Source organism: Octopus sinensis, linkage group LG3, assembly GCF_006345805.1.
Source record: "Octopus sinensis linkage group LG3, ASM634580v1, whole genome shotgun sequence".
In the NCBI taxonomy this organism is placed as follows: domain Eukaryota; kingdom Metazoa; phylum Mollusca; class Cephalopoda; order Octopoda; family Octopodidae; genus Octopus; species Octopus sinensis.
This window is the reverse complement of record NC_042999.1, coordinates 131179907-131196222: the sequence shown is the minus strand read 5'-3', so window position 1 is coordinate 131196222 and position 16316 is coordinate 131179907. Positions and strand designations below refer to the sequence as shown.

The following is a 16316-nucleotide window of genomic DNA, read 5'->3' as shown; positions in this document are numbered from 1 at the left end:
TATATATATATATATATATATATATATATATAGATAGATAGATAGATAGATATATATATATATATATATATTTATTTGTTGTGCAAGATTTTTTATGTGAAATCGTGTGTTGAAACAGATATTGTTGTATTTCGGAATTGTCATTTTGCCAGTTCAGCCAATAAAAACCCATGCACTATATATTTGGTGTTACTTTGGCTTCAGTGTTATTTACATTAAACTGAATCTTATTTCAGCCGAAATAAGATTAAGTTTAATGTAAAAAATAAATAACACTGAAGCAAAGTAACACCAAATATATGGTGCGTGTGTTTTTATTGGCTAAACTGGCAAAATGACCATTCCGAAATACAATAATATATATATATATATTATATATATATATATATATTATTTATATCTTATTAATATAATCCTTATAGGGAGATACTTTGCTGCTTCAATGTTATTTAATTTATTTCCTCAAATTGTAATTCAGAAACCGATAAATATTTTATTACTAAGTTATTAGATGCAAGATTTCTAAATTTTTAGAATAACTCAATTACAATCATCATCTCCATTATTTCTTTAATATTACTTTAGGCCAAACTTTCTAAAATTGTATTTAATTTCCCTACCTTAGATCATTTTTAGTTATACTTCAGTACTGACTATTACTTACACCCAACTACCCAACATAGATTTTTCAATACCTATGATTACAATTCACAAAAATTAGTTATCAATGAAAGTAACTTGTTACTTAGAATTTATATTACTTATTTCCCATTGACTGATATTGTTCATATTGAGGAAATTGGATCTTGTCCCTATTTATCTATTTTGTGTTTTAATTAATTCAGTTTATTGTAATTGATGAAATGCAAGTACAGCAGCAATTTTATACATTTGTCTAACAATTCTTTTGAATATATGAAACTCATCAGTATCTTTAAAACACTTTATTTACAACTGACTGTACCTATTTTATGTCAAGTTTGAAGATTTTTGACAGAGTGTCAATTTCTGAACATAATTAACAGGATCACTTTTAATCCGACTGGAGTTAAGTGAATTAATTGAGTTTGTTTTACAAACTCAAATAAGTCATTGAAAATTTCAAACATAACTTTAAGATTATTATACTTTGACCCCTTTTAGTATGTGAAAGATGTCTCTTTTTATCTTTCAAGATTTAAGATTTTGACTTAATTTTATTTATTACAAGTGTTAATTTGGTAGGGTTACTTTTAGTATCACATTTCAACTGAAAAGATATTGGTATTTTAGATGTTTTATTTTTTGCTAACACAAAATATCCTATTAGATTTTTAAAAACATTTATAACTCACTTGGCCATTCGTAGGCGAACGTTTTCAGAAAATAACTTTGGATCTCTTAATTCTTGTTCATTTGGTATATGTACAGGTAGAAACTGGAACATACAATAAAAGAGCTTTTAAGTAAATAGTTAAACTTTTTTTTCTTCTATTTATATTCTGATTCCTGTTTCTTGTAAGTATGCCCTGGCATTTTGCCACTATCTCTCTCCGGCTGTCTCCCACTTTTTCTCCCCTTCTCCTACTCTTCCCTCAGGTTGGGTAACCATGTATCTCCTTTACAGCAGCACACCTGTTTCTGTCCTCATTTTTCTCTCTTTCTCTGGCCGGGTAACCACGTACCTCCCCTAGAGTAAGACACCTGTTTCTATCTCTCTGTCTCACTATAACCTTTCATCATCTGACACAAGACACCCTCCTCCAATGCTCCCTCCCCTCTCAAAGGATCTTGCAAGTTACTTGGTGACCCTACCAATGCTGGTGTCACTTAAGAAGTATTCAGTTCACATTGTAAAGTAGTTGGCATTTGGAAGGGCATCTAGCTGTAAAAACCATGCCAAACTGATCTCACTTGTGCTTGTGCACATACAAAGTCTACTCTGCTGGGTGGTTGGTGTAGGAAGGGCATCCAGCTGTAAAAACTTTGCAAAAACAGATACAGAAATCTGGTGCAGGCTCCTGTCTGGCCAGCTCCTATCAAACTGTCTAACCCATGCCAGCATGGAGTGCAGACATTAAACGATAATGATGATGATGATTAATATAATGTTTAAATAAGATTACGTAAGATGAGAATCAGTAAGAAAGTTAGCTACAATTCTACAGAGTATAGTTAAAGCATTTTACACCAGAGTAATTTTGTTCTGAAACATCTTAGCTCTGTCATCATGATAAAACAGAGACTAAAAGGCTAGAAACAATGAAATTTGATAACATAATTTCCACATATGTTAATAGTTCTCTTACTATCAGATATCACAACAAAGTTTAGCAGTCAATCCCTTTATTCAGACAGGGAACTATAATGAAACTTGGAGGGGAAACATTACAGCAAAATGTTATCTAATAGATGCAGTCAGTCTAGACTAAATATGCTTATGACATGGATTCAGCCAAGTAAACATTAAGGAGTGCCCCAAAGGCTTAGTACACTATGTAAGCAAGTTTCAGCCTCTGCTGGGACAATGTTATAAATTTTATCACAAAGTTCTCCACTGTGTAAAATGGACTATATCAAATTAGACATTCTCTGTACAGTTTATTTTAGTAATCCTAGATATTAAGCTACTCACTGCTTTGATTTTGTATGTTTTGTATGTTTAGATTTTGTGTGTTTTTTCTTCTTCTTTTTTTTCTCTTTTGTAGGAGACAATCTAGCTCAGCTGATGAATTTAGTTATAAAAGTAGTCTTACAAGTATTATAATGTATATAAGTGTTTTATTGTAAACATAAAGAATATTGAAATATACATATGTATATGTGTGTGTATACAGAAACAGAAAAATATCAGCAATAAGTTAAAAAACTACAATAAAAATTACATTTATATATTCATTTTGCAAGATTCTTGATGTGAAACCGTGTGTTGAAACAGATATTGTTGTATTTGGGGATGGTCATGTTGCCAGTTTAGCCAATAAAACACACGCACTATATGTTTGGTGTTAATTTACTTCAGCTTTATTTACTTTTACGTTAATTGCATTTTGGCCAGAGTTCTTTTGTCACACTTCTGTGACCTCATTAGTGGTCCTCTGCTTTCTTCTTTCTTATTTGTGTGTTCTTTCCTTACTAACGATCAGCCATTTAATATAAAGACACACAAATAAGAAAGAAGAAAGCAAAAGAGCACTGATGAGGTCACAGAAGTGTGATGAAAGAACTCTGATCGAAATACGATTAACTTAAAAATAACTATAGCTGAAGCAAACTAACACCAAATATATTGCACGTTTTATTGGCTAAACTGGCAAAATGACCATCCTCAAATACAAAAATACAATAAAAATGTTAAATGTTAATACAGTACATCTCAAATATAAACTCACCTCTATTTCAACATTATTATGAAACTGGCACAGTGTATACCACAATACTTTAAATCTGAAATTAAACACAAAAACATCTTTAATAGAACTACAATAGTTACAGTGATATGGCAGTAACTTGTGGACCAATTCAGTCTGTGACCAAATTCTGATTCCTGTCGAGAATCATTTTACTTATATTTCAAATGCTGATAGGAAAATTATGATTTTCTTGTTATATTCTCTTTATAAATGTAGTGTATCAGCATTATCTAAGAATTCTTATCTTTTATGTTTTACTTGTTTCAGTCATTAAGACTAGCCCATGCTGGGGCACCACCTTCAAGAAGTTTTAGCTGAATGTATCAAACCCAGTACATATTTCAGCCTGAGGCTATAGTAGAAGACATTTATCCAAAGTACCATGCAGTGGTACTGAACCTGGAACCATGTGGTTGGGAAGCAAACTTCTTACCACACAGCCATGCCTATCATCACTTGGATTTCTCAATTCAAAATATTGTCTTTTTTAATGTTATCAAGTTTGCTGGACAAAAATAACAGGGTGGTTATGAAATTCAGTATGCAAATATATAAACAAATATGTGTGTGTGTGTGTGTGTGTGCACATACATGTCAATGTAAACTTATAGTATGAAAGTTAGTAAAAGTGCAGTGATCCTCAAAGGGATGTAACTGAGGTGAAATCTAGAAGTTGATAAACATATACAAAACAGGAATATTTGGATGATCTGTTCCATTACAGCATCACATCACAAGCTTATCATGGTTCTTTACTATCTAACATACATACACAACAACAGACTTATTTCCATTGTTGTGTATATCAAGTACTGAGAGAAGAGACTGGGGATATGCTTTCAAAATAAGAATAGGCTGAGCAAAGTTTAGAGATCTAACTTTGTTGGTAATAAGGGGCCTCTGCCTCAGAGTGAAAGGCAAATTGTATGATGCTTGTGTGTAGACAGCCATGCTACACAGCAGTGAAACATGGGCTATGATTGCAGAGGACATGCAAACGTTTGAAAGAAATGAAGCTAGTATGCTTCACTAGATGTGTGATGTCAGTGTCCATGTACAACAGAGTATAAACGTCTTGGGAGAAAAAATGGGCATAAGAGGCATCAGATGTGGTCTGCAAGAGAGACGACTGTGCTGGTATGGTCATGTGATGCATATGGATGAGGACAGCTGCAAAAAGAAGTGTCAATCCCTAACTGTGGAGGGAACCTGTGAAAAAGGTAGACCTAAGAAGACATGAGACATAGTAATGAAGCATGATCTTTGGATGTTGGGTCTCATGGAGGTGATGATAAATGGTCAAGGCCTTTAGTGGTTTGCTGTGATTGATAAGATTCATCAGGCCAAGTGAAATCATAATTGTGGACAGTGCTGGTGATACATAAAAGGTACTTGTGCCAGTAACATGTACAAGGCACCCACTAACTCTTGGAGTAGTTGGTGTTAGGAAGGGCATCCAGCTGTAGGAACCAAACCAAAATCTGACTGGAGCCTGGTAAAGCTTTCTGGCTTACCAGTTCCAGTCAAACTATCTAATCCATGCTAGCTTAGAAAATAGATACTAAATGAATATGATCATGATACCCTTTCTAACATGAATCACTTTGCAGCATAAACAATGCATTCTATTGGGAAGTGGGGTATGTTTTTAGAGCAGGATGCCCTTCTTACCACCAACCATGAACATGGAGCAGGCACATTTTATAATATTACATGCAGTAAGGAGAGTCTGCCAGAATTAAAGTGTTCTCTTTACTCTGTATCACTTTTTATTCAGTGCTACTGCTACTCCAAAGGGACTGCATTACCACAGCTTGCTGAATCCCCAGTGCTGCTATATCCAACCAGTGAGATCTGGATGCAGTTTATTGTGATACCAGCACAAGGGAGGATGTATATTAGAACTATATTATATTTTTATATATTACATATGTAAAGCATAATATGTTATACATGTATGTATATTGTTACAATGGTGTTTTAAAAAATAAATAAATAGATATAATATAATGTCTAAAAGCTGATGAATACCACCTCTTGATTCCCTCCATTTTCTTATTACTATGTATGTGTATATATATATATATATATATATATGATAGTGGTGAACAGTGAAAATGAGTGTTCAACTCAGCATTTGGTGAATAAAAACTCTTTAATTGTAGATTTACAACCCTACCCTTGATTTCAGGCAAAAACATCACAATTATCAAGTATTCTACTTAAAAATGGATAGCCTTATCCAAAACAGGATGAATTCCTAACATTTTAAAGTAGAATGCCTAGTAATTGCAATGTTTTCCCATGAAACCAATGGTAGCATTATAAATACATATATGTGTGTGTCTGTGTGCACGTGTGCACATTAGTGTCACCTTGTCTTGACATTACATGATAGTTGTAAACAAGTAGTCAGCATCATACACATAGTGCCCTTCATTTCCCATCTTCTGTGAAAATATTACCTAATTTGGGAACAGGAGAGGGCTGGTGGCAGGAAAGGTACTGAACTGTAGAAAATCTGTCTTGATAAATTTTGTCCAATCCATACAAGCATAGATTAATGACGATGAACAGATTTTTTTTTCCCCGATGGCACATAGGAATTTCAGGTTGGCTTTTTAAATTTATACTATACCTATAATGTATAGCACTGAAGTATGCTAAATATTGATACTATCAGGGATTTAACTGAGAATTGCAAACTGAAAATTGGGCTTATATTGTTCTGGAAAGAGAATTCACTTTTCTGGTGAGCTCTATTAATGTGATAAAAATAACTGAATGCGAGGGTCCTTGTAAAGGCAAGTTAAAAATAAAATTTTATAATATTATCTTACAGAATGTATAACAGTCTCATAGCAGAACATTTTAAAAAACTTGCCACTATTAATTTTGCCTTTTAATGATTTTACACTTTTTTTTTAGTGAATGTACATTTCTCAGACTAACAGTGACAAGATCAGGATCCAAATTTAAATGGAGTGGATTGCAAGATAAAAATTATTACAGCTAGATGACTTTCCTAATTACAACCATTTAAACAGCCACCTATTTTCAGTCAGTATATACATTACAATGATTTGAACTTGAAGATATATTAACCTAAATAAAAGGTAATGAAAAAGTATAGAATTAAGGACATTGCAAAATAAATAAATAAATATTTTAACTGAAGATTCAAATTAATTTAATACATACGCATCAGGTCCATCCCAAGTCCAAGTTATAGTATCCTGAAAATATCATTTTGCAAAAACTTTAATATTGCTTATAAAAAAATTCATTTTTGCAAATATAAGAACAACATATAGTTAACGATTTTCTAGAAGTTAGAGAGTATGAGTAAATATAAAAGTACTGAATAAAGGAAAAATACCTAATTTAATATCAAATTAATTTAGTTTCTTCAGACACTGATCTTTCAGCCTTTGATTGGTACTATATTTTATCTTTTACGAATATACTTGCTTCTTAATAGTTATGTTGAGGTTTGCCTAACATCGTTAATTAAGTTATCCATGTAAGATGTTGGCTCCAGCATAAAGTATTATTTAGTGATCAACTTCAATTATTGCTGACTGTATTAGAGGTATGCTTAACCATTTAACATTTAAACTGGCCATATCCTGTTCAAATATTCTACCTGCTTTATATTCAAACCAGCTAGGTCCTGCCTCTCACACCTACCCAACAATGTTTTTCTAAAGATAAACTGTCACATCATCAAAATCTTGAAGCTACAAGATAATGAATGATTAATTCAAAGCAATGTGCATAAATAAGCATTACATTTGAAAAAGTAATCTGAATGCTAAAGGGCTAAATATATAAATAAGATTTAACCATAAATACAAAGGTTTTAATTAATGACAAGCACAACTCCCATTACCATTTTTATACAATCAGAATATTTTACATTGGAATGTTATAAATTACTTACCAATTTATTAGGGTAACGGACGCATACAGGCTGAACAGGGACACCAGGATAAAAAGCACCTATACATATACGGACACAAAATAATAATCATTATGATTATGATAATGACTATAATTTTACTTGTAAATAAGCAATATCTTAAAGTAAAGGGATAATGCTTTTACTTTTTAAAATATTATTATACAGATTATTCCCCTTATGAGATAAACACCATATTTATTCAGATATAATATGCACTCATATATAATGCATAGCCCTAATTATGGACAATGAAATCCTGGAAAACAATTATCTCTATGTTTCCACTGAATTTTCCTTTGTGTCATTTAGGGTTACCAACAGAGATTGCAGTCGGCAAGTCATATTTCAATTCATTATTAAAAGGATTAGTCAGTCAGATTTATTTTAATTAGTGAATAAAATGCTGAAGGAAATCATATCACATTGTTTCCAACTAAAACACTTTGCGCATTCAACATGAAATAAAAAAGCAAATTCAAACTTTACAGGTATAAGCTGCAAAATTAATGTCCTAGAAATCAATTACATTTTGATCACATTTACTTTTCAGTTTGTGCAGTTGCGTTAGGAGGAAAGCAGAGTATTTATTGCTAATGAATAAAAGTAAATAGAGGTGTTTTAAACATGAATATGTGTTTATTACAAAGTTGTCAGTTTCAACTATGATATCTAAATGAACATTGTACAGAAATAGAAAGTGAAGGCAATCTTGAAGTAAATGAAAATGGGAATTGGGTAGCTGGTTGCTATTTTGGATGTTCTAAGTCAATATCCAACTCTAGCACAAATGCAAATCCAACCTCCATTCCATTCTTAAGGCAAAAAAGTAAAACAGGAAAATCTGCTAGATTTCCTAAGTTTGAAAAGGTACTGATGACGTGAGTGAAAGAATACAGAATGGCCAATATTAGAGTTAGCACAACTAATATACACCTTAAGTCATGGAATCACTAAGATGATGGGAATAATGTTTGACAACTTCAGGACTACTGTTGAGTGGACTCAGTGTTTTACAGAGACATGAGCTGTCAATTTATCGATAGACTCACACAGTATAAAAGTACAAGAATTACAGGAAACTAAGGAGTATGATCTGTAACAGATTGAAAATGCAAAATAAGACACTGCTGGCCTACGATATGCCGTATCTACAAACAATAACTATTTTCTGACCCTTGACGTTAACTATTAACTACTGGTAAGGACCCTTGAAATTAACTATCAACCACTAGTTAATTTCAAGGGTCAGAAAATAGTTACAATTTACAGTGATACTGGTTGTTGCTGGTAAAGGGAAAATAGCTGCTGTTACATATTGTCTTTAAGAAAATGACTTAGTCTGATGAGAGACTTACAAAACGAAAAGGTGTGGTTTACTGCAGAGATAACAAGTGGTTAGATTAAAACCAATGTATCCAGACAGCATGTTGAAACTGCCGTCTTCTTGGTGCTTGATACATTTAGATACCATTGAGGGTATAACGTAAAAGTGTTGTAGTCCATGAGAACAAATCTTGCCATTATTTTTGGTGGAATAACTACTCATCTATAACCACTAGGTGTCAGTCAGCATTAACAAGCTGTTCAAGTAGTATGCTCATATTAAGTGAAACCAGTGGTTGGCAGAGAAGTACAAGTCCATCATTCCAACAGATTACATTCACCAACTAGAGCTTTCCTTTTGCATACATGGATAATCAAACCATCCTAGTGAGCATTATTTACATTTGACGGATATTAGTCTTCATCTTGTTTGTTGTTAACCCTCCAGCCTTCATCAAGTGTCTTGGGGAAATTTCAAACCTGGGTTCTCATTCATAAGGTATTTTTGATGTTGTTATTATTATTATTATTATTATTATTATTATTATTCAGGTCGCTGCCTGGAATCGAACTCGGAATCTTGGGGTTAGTAGCCCGTGCTCTTAACCACTATGCCATATGGAGACCAAGTGCAGATATGAATAGCATATGGGAACTGGTATTAAGGAAGGATAGGAAAATATTAGATTTATAAGCCCTAAGAATTCACTCCATAATTGCCCATAGGCATATGGCGTAGTGGTTAAGAGCGCAGGCTACTAACCCCAAGATTCCAAATTCAATTCCAGGAAATGATCTGAACAACAACAATAACAACATTGAAAAATACCTTCGGAATAAGAACCCAGGTTTGAAATTTCCCCAAGAGGATATATCAGCTGAAATGTTGTGCTAACAAGAAACAAGATTAAGACAAATATCTGTCAAATGTAAATAATGTACATAATTCCTCATCTCTAGTAAGGTCTTTTAAAGAAATCTGCATCACAAATGCTCAGAATAGCAGTGAAGGGGACATTCCTTTAGAGGAACAAGTTGAAGACTCAGTAAATGATGACAACATCAACATGACTAAGATATATATTACACTGACAACACAGACAATGGTGTCATGGAGTCTGTCTTCACCACAGAAAATAGTGAATTAAACTTCCATGGTTTCAGAGGTGAATCACCAGTTTTTGAAATATGAACTATTAAATTTCTAAGCTATGCACACAAACTGAAAGTAAATGTCCAAAGTTTTAACTGAATTTAGCAAATGGAAAATCTGACTGAAACTGACAATAATGAATTCGCTAAACTGTGCTTAATTTTGTAGCATTATATCACTGTTTTGTTATTAATGCATTGATGAAATTCACATTCTATTAAAACATTTTAAACCACTCTAATATTTTGTTACTGGTCTATTGCAAATCTAATATTATGGGACATAAATTGTGTTGACACTAACAATGATGTCAACAGCATCTAATTAGTGTACCAAGTTACACACACCCTCGTATGAATTTCTGTTATATTTGTGATGGTCATTTTTTTTTGTCAAATATCAATCTTATTTTCTGATTACTTTATATTAAAATTTGAACAAATTTTTTTAAGTACAGATGTGCACCCAGCAAGGTGAAAATTAACCATGAATTTAGTGTCAAATTTAGCATGTTCACAGGATCCCATTAAGACTCAGTTCTTAGGTCCTCCTGCTTATTATAATCTCCCAGTCTATAACAGAGAAATTTAAGATCAACTGTCCAAATGCATTCCTAGATATTCTTGACCTAGTTCATAAAACTAAATCTGTAGATTTATGAACAAAATTACTGGCAAGAATCAAAAAGCCTCAAAGGAAACTCAGCAAAAGCTAAAGTATTAGTAAGAAGGCAGAAACCTGCTACCCTCAGTGGATTGGTCATGCTTGATAAGCAGGAAATGAGTAGGTAGAAATTCCATACTATGTACCCAGGAAAACTATGGACACACGAGAGATGCAGCTGACAAAGAAAGTAGAATGTGGCAGATGCACAAGGAAAGTCAGTAGTAAGTAGATGTGAAATAGATTCTTTCAAATACCCAAATGACTCCCTAGTAATAAATTGGTAGCTTCTTGTGGCCTAGATAATATAATTAGTCGTGAAAGTGGATGTTCTGAATGCATGGTTGCCAAAGTAAGAACAGGGTGGAAATATTAAGGGAGCTATTATCATTACTGGTTACAAAAGGATTCTCTCCCTCTCAGTGAAGAGCAATATTGTATGATGCTATATGGTGAGCAAAACATGGGCTTTGAATGCAGTGGATTTGCTAAAGACTAGAAAGAAATGATGCAAGTATGCTACCGTAGATGTGTGTATGAGCAATGAAATAGAAGTGAGCTGAGAGAAAAGATGGATATAAAAGGAATCAAATGTAGTGTACAAAAGAGAATACTACTGGTAGAGGTAAGTATGTGGAGGAAGTCAGTTATGTAAAGGAGTGCTAAGGTGTCAAAGTGGATACAACATGTGAAAGGAAGAGACCTATGGGACATGGGATGAATTGGTGAAGACTGATCTTAAGAGGCTGAATCTCAAGGAGATGGTAAATACCTACAATGGCTGACAACACATAGTGCTAGAATAGAAAAGAGCTACTCACTTGTGCAAGCATGGCAAAACAGACATTGAAAAGTTCCTGGACTAATTCTGTAGCACACCAACAGATGGCAGCACACAGTTGCATATGCAGTGAGAGCTAGCAGTGACCTTCATGAGGCAGTGTGCTGAGTGACATCACTATGTTTACTGTGAAAATTTGTGAAATTTCTGTTTTTGTAATCACGTGTATGCTGAAGTCTTATTTTTGTTGTGGACATTTGAGGGAGGACATTTGGTGAAAGTGACTGGATCTATGGAACGTGAAGAATTAGACTCTTCATGAAGACAATGCACCCTGTCACTGAGCTCTCCTCACTCATGAATTTTTTGTCCAAAACAACATGATATTGCTTCTGCATCCACCCTGCAACCAGATTTATCACCTGCAGACTTCTATCTCTTCCCTCCAGATAACAATGCAGCTCAAAGGTCACTGTTTTAATACCTCTGTCAATATCCAGAGCAAATCACAGAAGGTCCTCAACTCACGGAAAATGACTTCCAAGCCAGATTCCAAAAGTGGTAGGAATGCTGGGACAAGTGTATTGCTGTGGAAGGTAACTATTTCAAAGGAGATGATATTAAAACTTAGGTAAGTAAGTTATTTTTTATTAAACATAACTAGTCCGGGAACTTTTTGATACCACGCATCAAAAAGTTTCAGTTAAATTGCCATTTACTCTCCCATCTTTGTTACCCTCTCATTTGTCATTCTCTTTCCATACTGCCTGTGTAATGAGATATTGCACTGCATCTATTCATAATCAATCTCCACATACCACCACCTTTATCACACTACTTTCTCCAATCATAACATCTGTGTAATGAGAGATGGTTTCAGATCTCTCCATATTTTTCTTCTTCCATTGCACTGGCTCTCCACCATCATTCTTATTCACTTATACACTGTTATTTAATTCAGTCCCTTTACAATAAGTAACATGTAGTTGCTATCTCTCTTCTGTAACACCTTCCTGCATTACTTTCTCAGTCCTATCACTGTGTTTCTCCCATCATACTGGGATGATTCTTTAATGGATAACAAGACACCTTACTAATACTGGTATCACAATAAAATGCATCCAGTACACTGTATGAAATGGTTAGTATTAAGAAGGGCATCCAATTATAGAAACCACACCAAATATGAAGTGTACAATTAAGATGTGGCTCCATGGTTATCTAAGAGGTCAGTAAGAGCTCTAAATAAGAACTAAACATAAAAAGGATGATGATGATGATCATCATCATCATCATAGTTTAGGTACACACTAGTTAATATCAACTCTGATGAGAATGGCTGTGTTTGGTGACTATTCTTTGTGAATATCATGCAATAGGTATAAAAATTTGCACTAAAAGGGTAAGATTTACACCTTTAATACATACTTGTAAAACATTTAGCATATTATACAATAAAAAAAACATTTGTCATCCATTCCCCAACCTAAAGCTTGGGGAACTGATGTTACTCCTGGTCAAACCATCCCAATAAAGTCAAGTACTTGGCCAGAGAAAAATAGGATAACAATTAATTCTTGTGTGTAATGCACACTCCAAATTTTAAGCTTTAAAAATCTAGAAAAAGAGTGTGTACAGACTAAAGTGAACAGATTCTGTCAATAAGCCTAAGAGTCTGATGCAATGTTTTCTAGATTAATTATAGTTAACCATTCAGTAGAATCATAATTTAACAGATATAAAATAATTGAAAGATAACAAGAATATTATAATACTATACTGCAATGTGACAATAAATGATTACTAAAACAAGTGATAATGAGTATGTAATTAAAAGGATTGGTTTCAATAATTATAAAGCTACTAATAATATTTCATAACCTCACCTGGCTTAAACCCTATCAAACAAGATCTGTTGGTGCATGTCCCTTCAGGAAAAATAACAATTTGTGGCCATGCTCCTTTTGAATGAGCTCTCTTGTTGATTTCTTTGATTGTGTTAAGTCGGGAATTAGGGTCTTCTCGAGATACAAATACTGGCTGAGTGAACTGGATCAGTTCTGAAAATTTCAAATAGTACACATAGAAGCTAATCTATTTCACACACACACACACACATATATATATCAGAAAAATAGAAAACAATATAATATTGAACATAATTCAAAAGTAAAACTTGTTTTACTACTTTGTCCTGTATGATATTACATTAAAGCAGAATACTCATTACAGAAAAGAGCTCATGCTAAATCAGTTACTTTAATGCCTGCACTGTTCCTAAATTAACATCAGAAACTACACCATGAAAAAGTTAACAGTTGCTAAGATACGCTGAACACAATTACCTTCTCATTCATTGTGAGAGACAGAGAAATAGAGATAGAGAGAACTGAAAGCAAAGTTAAGATACAAGACTAGAATTTCAAAAGCCACAAACTCAAAGCACAGTATTTAACTTCTACTGTTTGCCTCAAACAGCTTATGTCAGAATGAATATTTTCTATATAAGATACCCATTTATAAAAATTAAATTTTCCCTTTGTCCCATATGTGAGGGTGGATAGGACAGGAATTTCGATCCATTGGTAACCAAAATGTTTTATGCACATAACTTAACAGCATAGACTATATAAAGTTTATAAATAATCTATAATTACAAGTACATTAATGGAGTCTTTAAAAAGAAAAAGGCTTAAGCTGACCTAACATCAACTCTTCAAAATGTCCTCTTGTGACTAACAGAACAATATGACAAAAGCTAAAGAGAAATTGATGTCTCTTTATAGTAGATTAGCCTTTCTTACAAGAAAATAAAAGGAGTCTTTGATTAATAGATGAGAAAAAGACCCCCAGCTCTGGCTGACCTAACATCAACTCTTCAATGATTACACTTGTGACAAACAGGACTATAACCAAACCAAAAGAGAATGGATTATCTCAAACTGATGCCTGTTTATAGCAGATTAATCTAAATCTTTATAAAATTTTGACAACAAAGAATAGTAACAGATTTCAAAGCAACGATAGCAGGCAACATTATTATGCTAAAAAAAAATCCTTCTGACTCTCAAATTCTTTAAATTCACTTTAACATAGATATTAATATAAATCAAAATTCCAATAGATTATATTGTATTTCAGTTTGGATTAATTAAGAAAAATAATTGTAAATCAAACATTTGCATATACCTTAAACCATTTTTTAACAGCTTGATCATCTTTTAACAAACTGCTCAACTGCATTAGCTTGGGAAACTAATCCAAGAAATGTGCTATACTTACAAGATAGAACAACATATATGGCTAGGTTTGAATTTTGCAATCATGATAGTAACTTATAACCATGGTATTATTACATACCATTACTTTTAAGATTGATTTAACTATTAACTTATTTTCTATGTCAGTCAGAAGTTAACCCACACTACAAAATATGGAGTGCATAGACCAATCAAATATGACTGAATCCATAATTAGGACAACCATTAATTTCTCTTCAACTTGTGATTTTAAAAAAAATTCCTAAATATTGAAACCATACAATAGGAAAACACTAATATCAACAAGCATACTCACAGAGAGAAAACAGTATTGAACACATGTACAAACACACAAAGATTTATGTTGCCTCCATGGTAGAGTGAACTACTGTTGCTTAGGTAATGATGTAGCTGTTACTTGTTTTGTGTTTCCTTTACATTTGAATATCTCCGTTGTAGATAGACTTAGAGATCAAATGTAAGGAATATTAAAATTGTGAGACTGGAACAAGATACTAGATTATAGATTATGTGATTATGATGAAAAAAAATGGACATGGCTGAGAAAGTCCATGAAAAAGCAGGTGTGTAATCTGTTGTAAGCTATCCTAAGAACCAGCTGTTTATATTCTCAGAGAAATTGGTCATCCATATAGTCACAGACTCCAGACAGCCAACTGATGAATAAAGTACATTAAAATACAAGTATTTGTGAAAATAGGAAACACTCATTAAAAACATATCAAATATTTGCAGAAATTAAATACTGTAATTAAATTCATTAATTAAAATGTAATAAATGTAATTTATTTTAAAATATTTTCAAGAGATACTCTAATCAGTTGGCATCTTATATCATATCACCAGCATTATAACAACCACTGTCAATATGTAAAGATGGACCCAACCTATATTAACGAGCAAATTAAAAAAAGATATTAGACTTATGAAAAGGCTACTATGATAATTATAATTACATCAACAAACACTAACAAAAGGAAAACAAAAATTTAGTTGCTGAACATATTTGATTTAATATAAATTAAATTCTCAATAGAATAAAATTCTCTTTCATGAAATTTAATAATTATATTCAACTTAAATATTTCTATTCTATTCAAACTATTGTTTAAATTCCAAACAAGAAGACATTTACAGAAATATATATTCAGTAATATTAGTTTTGGATAAAAATGAAAGAGTAACAAAAAAAAATATCAGAGTAAAATGCAAAGCAGCATAAATTATATTTAATAACAGCAAGATGTATGAAAGACAATAAAATAATTGTGTACAAACTGAATAAATCAAACTTTACCATTGTTTGAGTACAGCTAACATTAAAACAAACAAAAATTGAATCTGTAAACAGTTAAACATAATTAGAGTTTTTGCAGTTCTTCAATACCAAACATAAACACTGAATTGTTTTTGCAGCAACGGTTTCTATTGATATTAAACATATAAGCACCAATTATAGATGGGAAAGAGCAACAGGATTACATCCTGTCTGTTGCTCTTTTGTCTCAAATTGGTACTTATAACATCTGATATCATTTACATGCAATTGCTTAACAAGTTACTTCATAAAGTTTCTATCATTCTTGAAATTTCCTAAGAATAAAATGGGAAAAGAATAACCTGAATTTTAACTCAAATACGTATGTCACTTTCCTCTGATACTTTTTAAACTGAATGTAAAATGCGAAACAACTGAGGTAAGTAACTAGTTTTTATAACGATAGTTAAAATAATTCCAGTACCAAGTAATGGCAAATCA

The 16316-nt window shown here is 32.6% G+C and overlaps 1 protein-coding gene across 2 annotated transcripts in view; it reads right to left on the bottom strand.

Moving 5' to 3' along the window:
- LOC115209705 (lysophosphatidylcholine acyltransferase 1) overlaps window positions 1–16316 on the bottom strand; it is a 90422-nt gene that overhangs the window by 11562 nt on the left and 62544 nt on the right. For both annotated transcript variants that reach the window (XM_029778195.2, XM_029778193.2), the window contains exons 4-8: window positions 13163–13336; window positions 7336–7394; window positions 6594–6628; window positions 3372–3426; window positions 1335–1417 (exon numbers count right to left, since the gene is read on the bottom strand). In XM_029778195.2, coding sequence (XP_029634055.1) covers window positions 1335–1417; window positions 3372–3426; window positions 6594–6628; window positions 7336–7394; window positions 13163–13336 — 406 coding nt within the window. The remainder of the gene's footprint in view (window positions 1–1334; window positions 1418–3371; window positions 3427–6593; window positions 6629–7335; window positions 7395–13162; window positions 13337–16316) is intronic.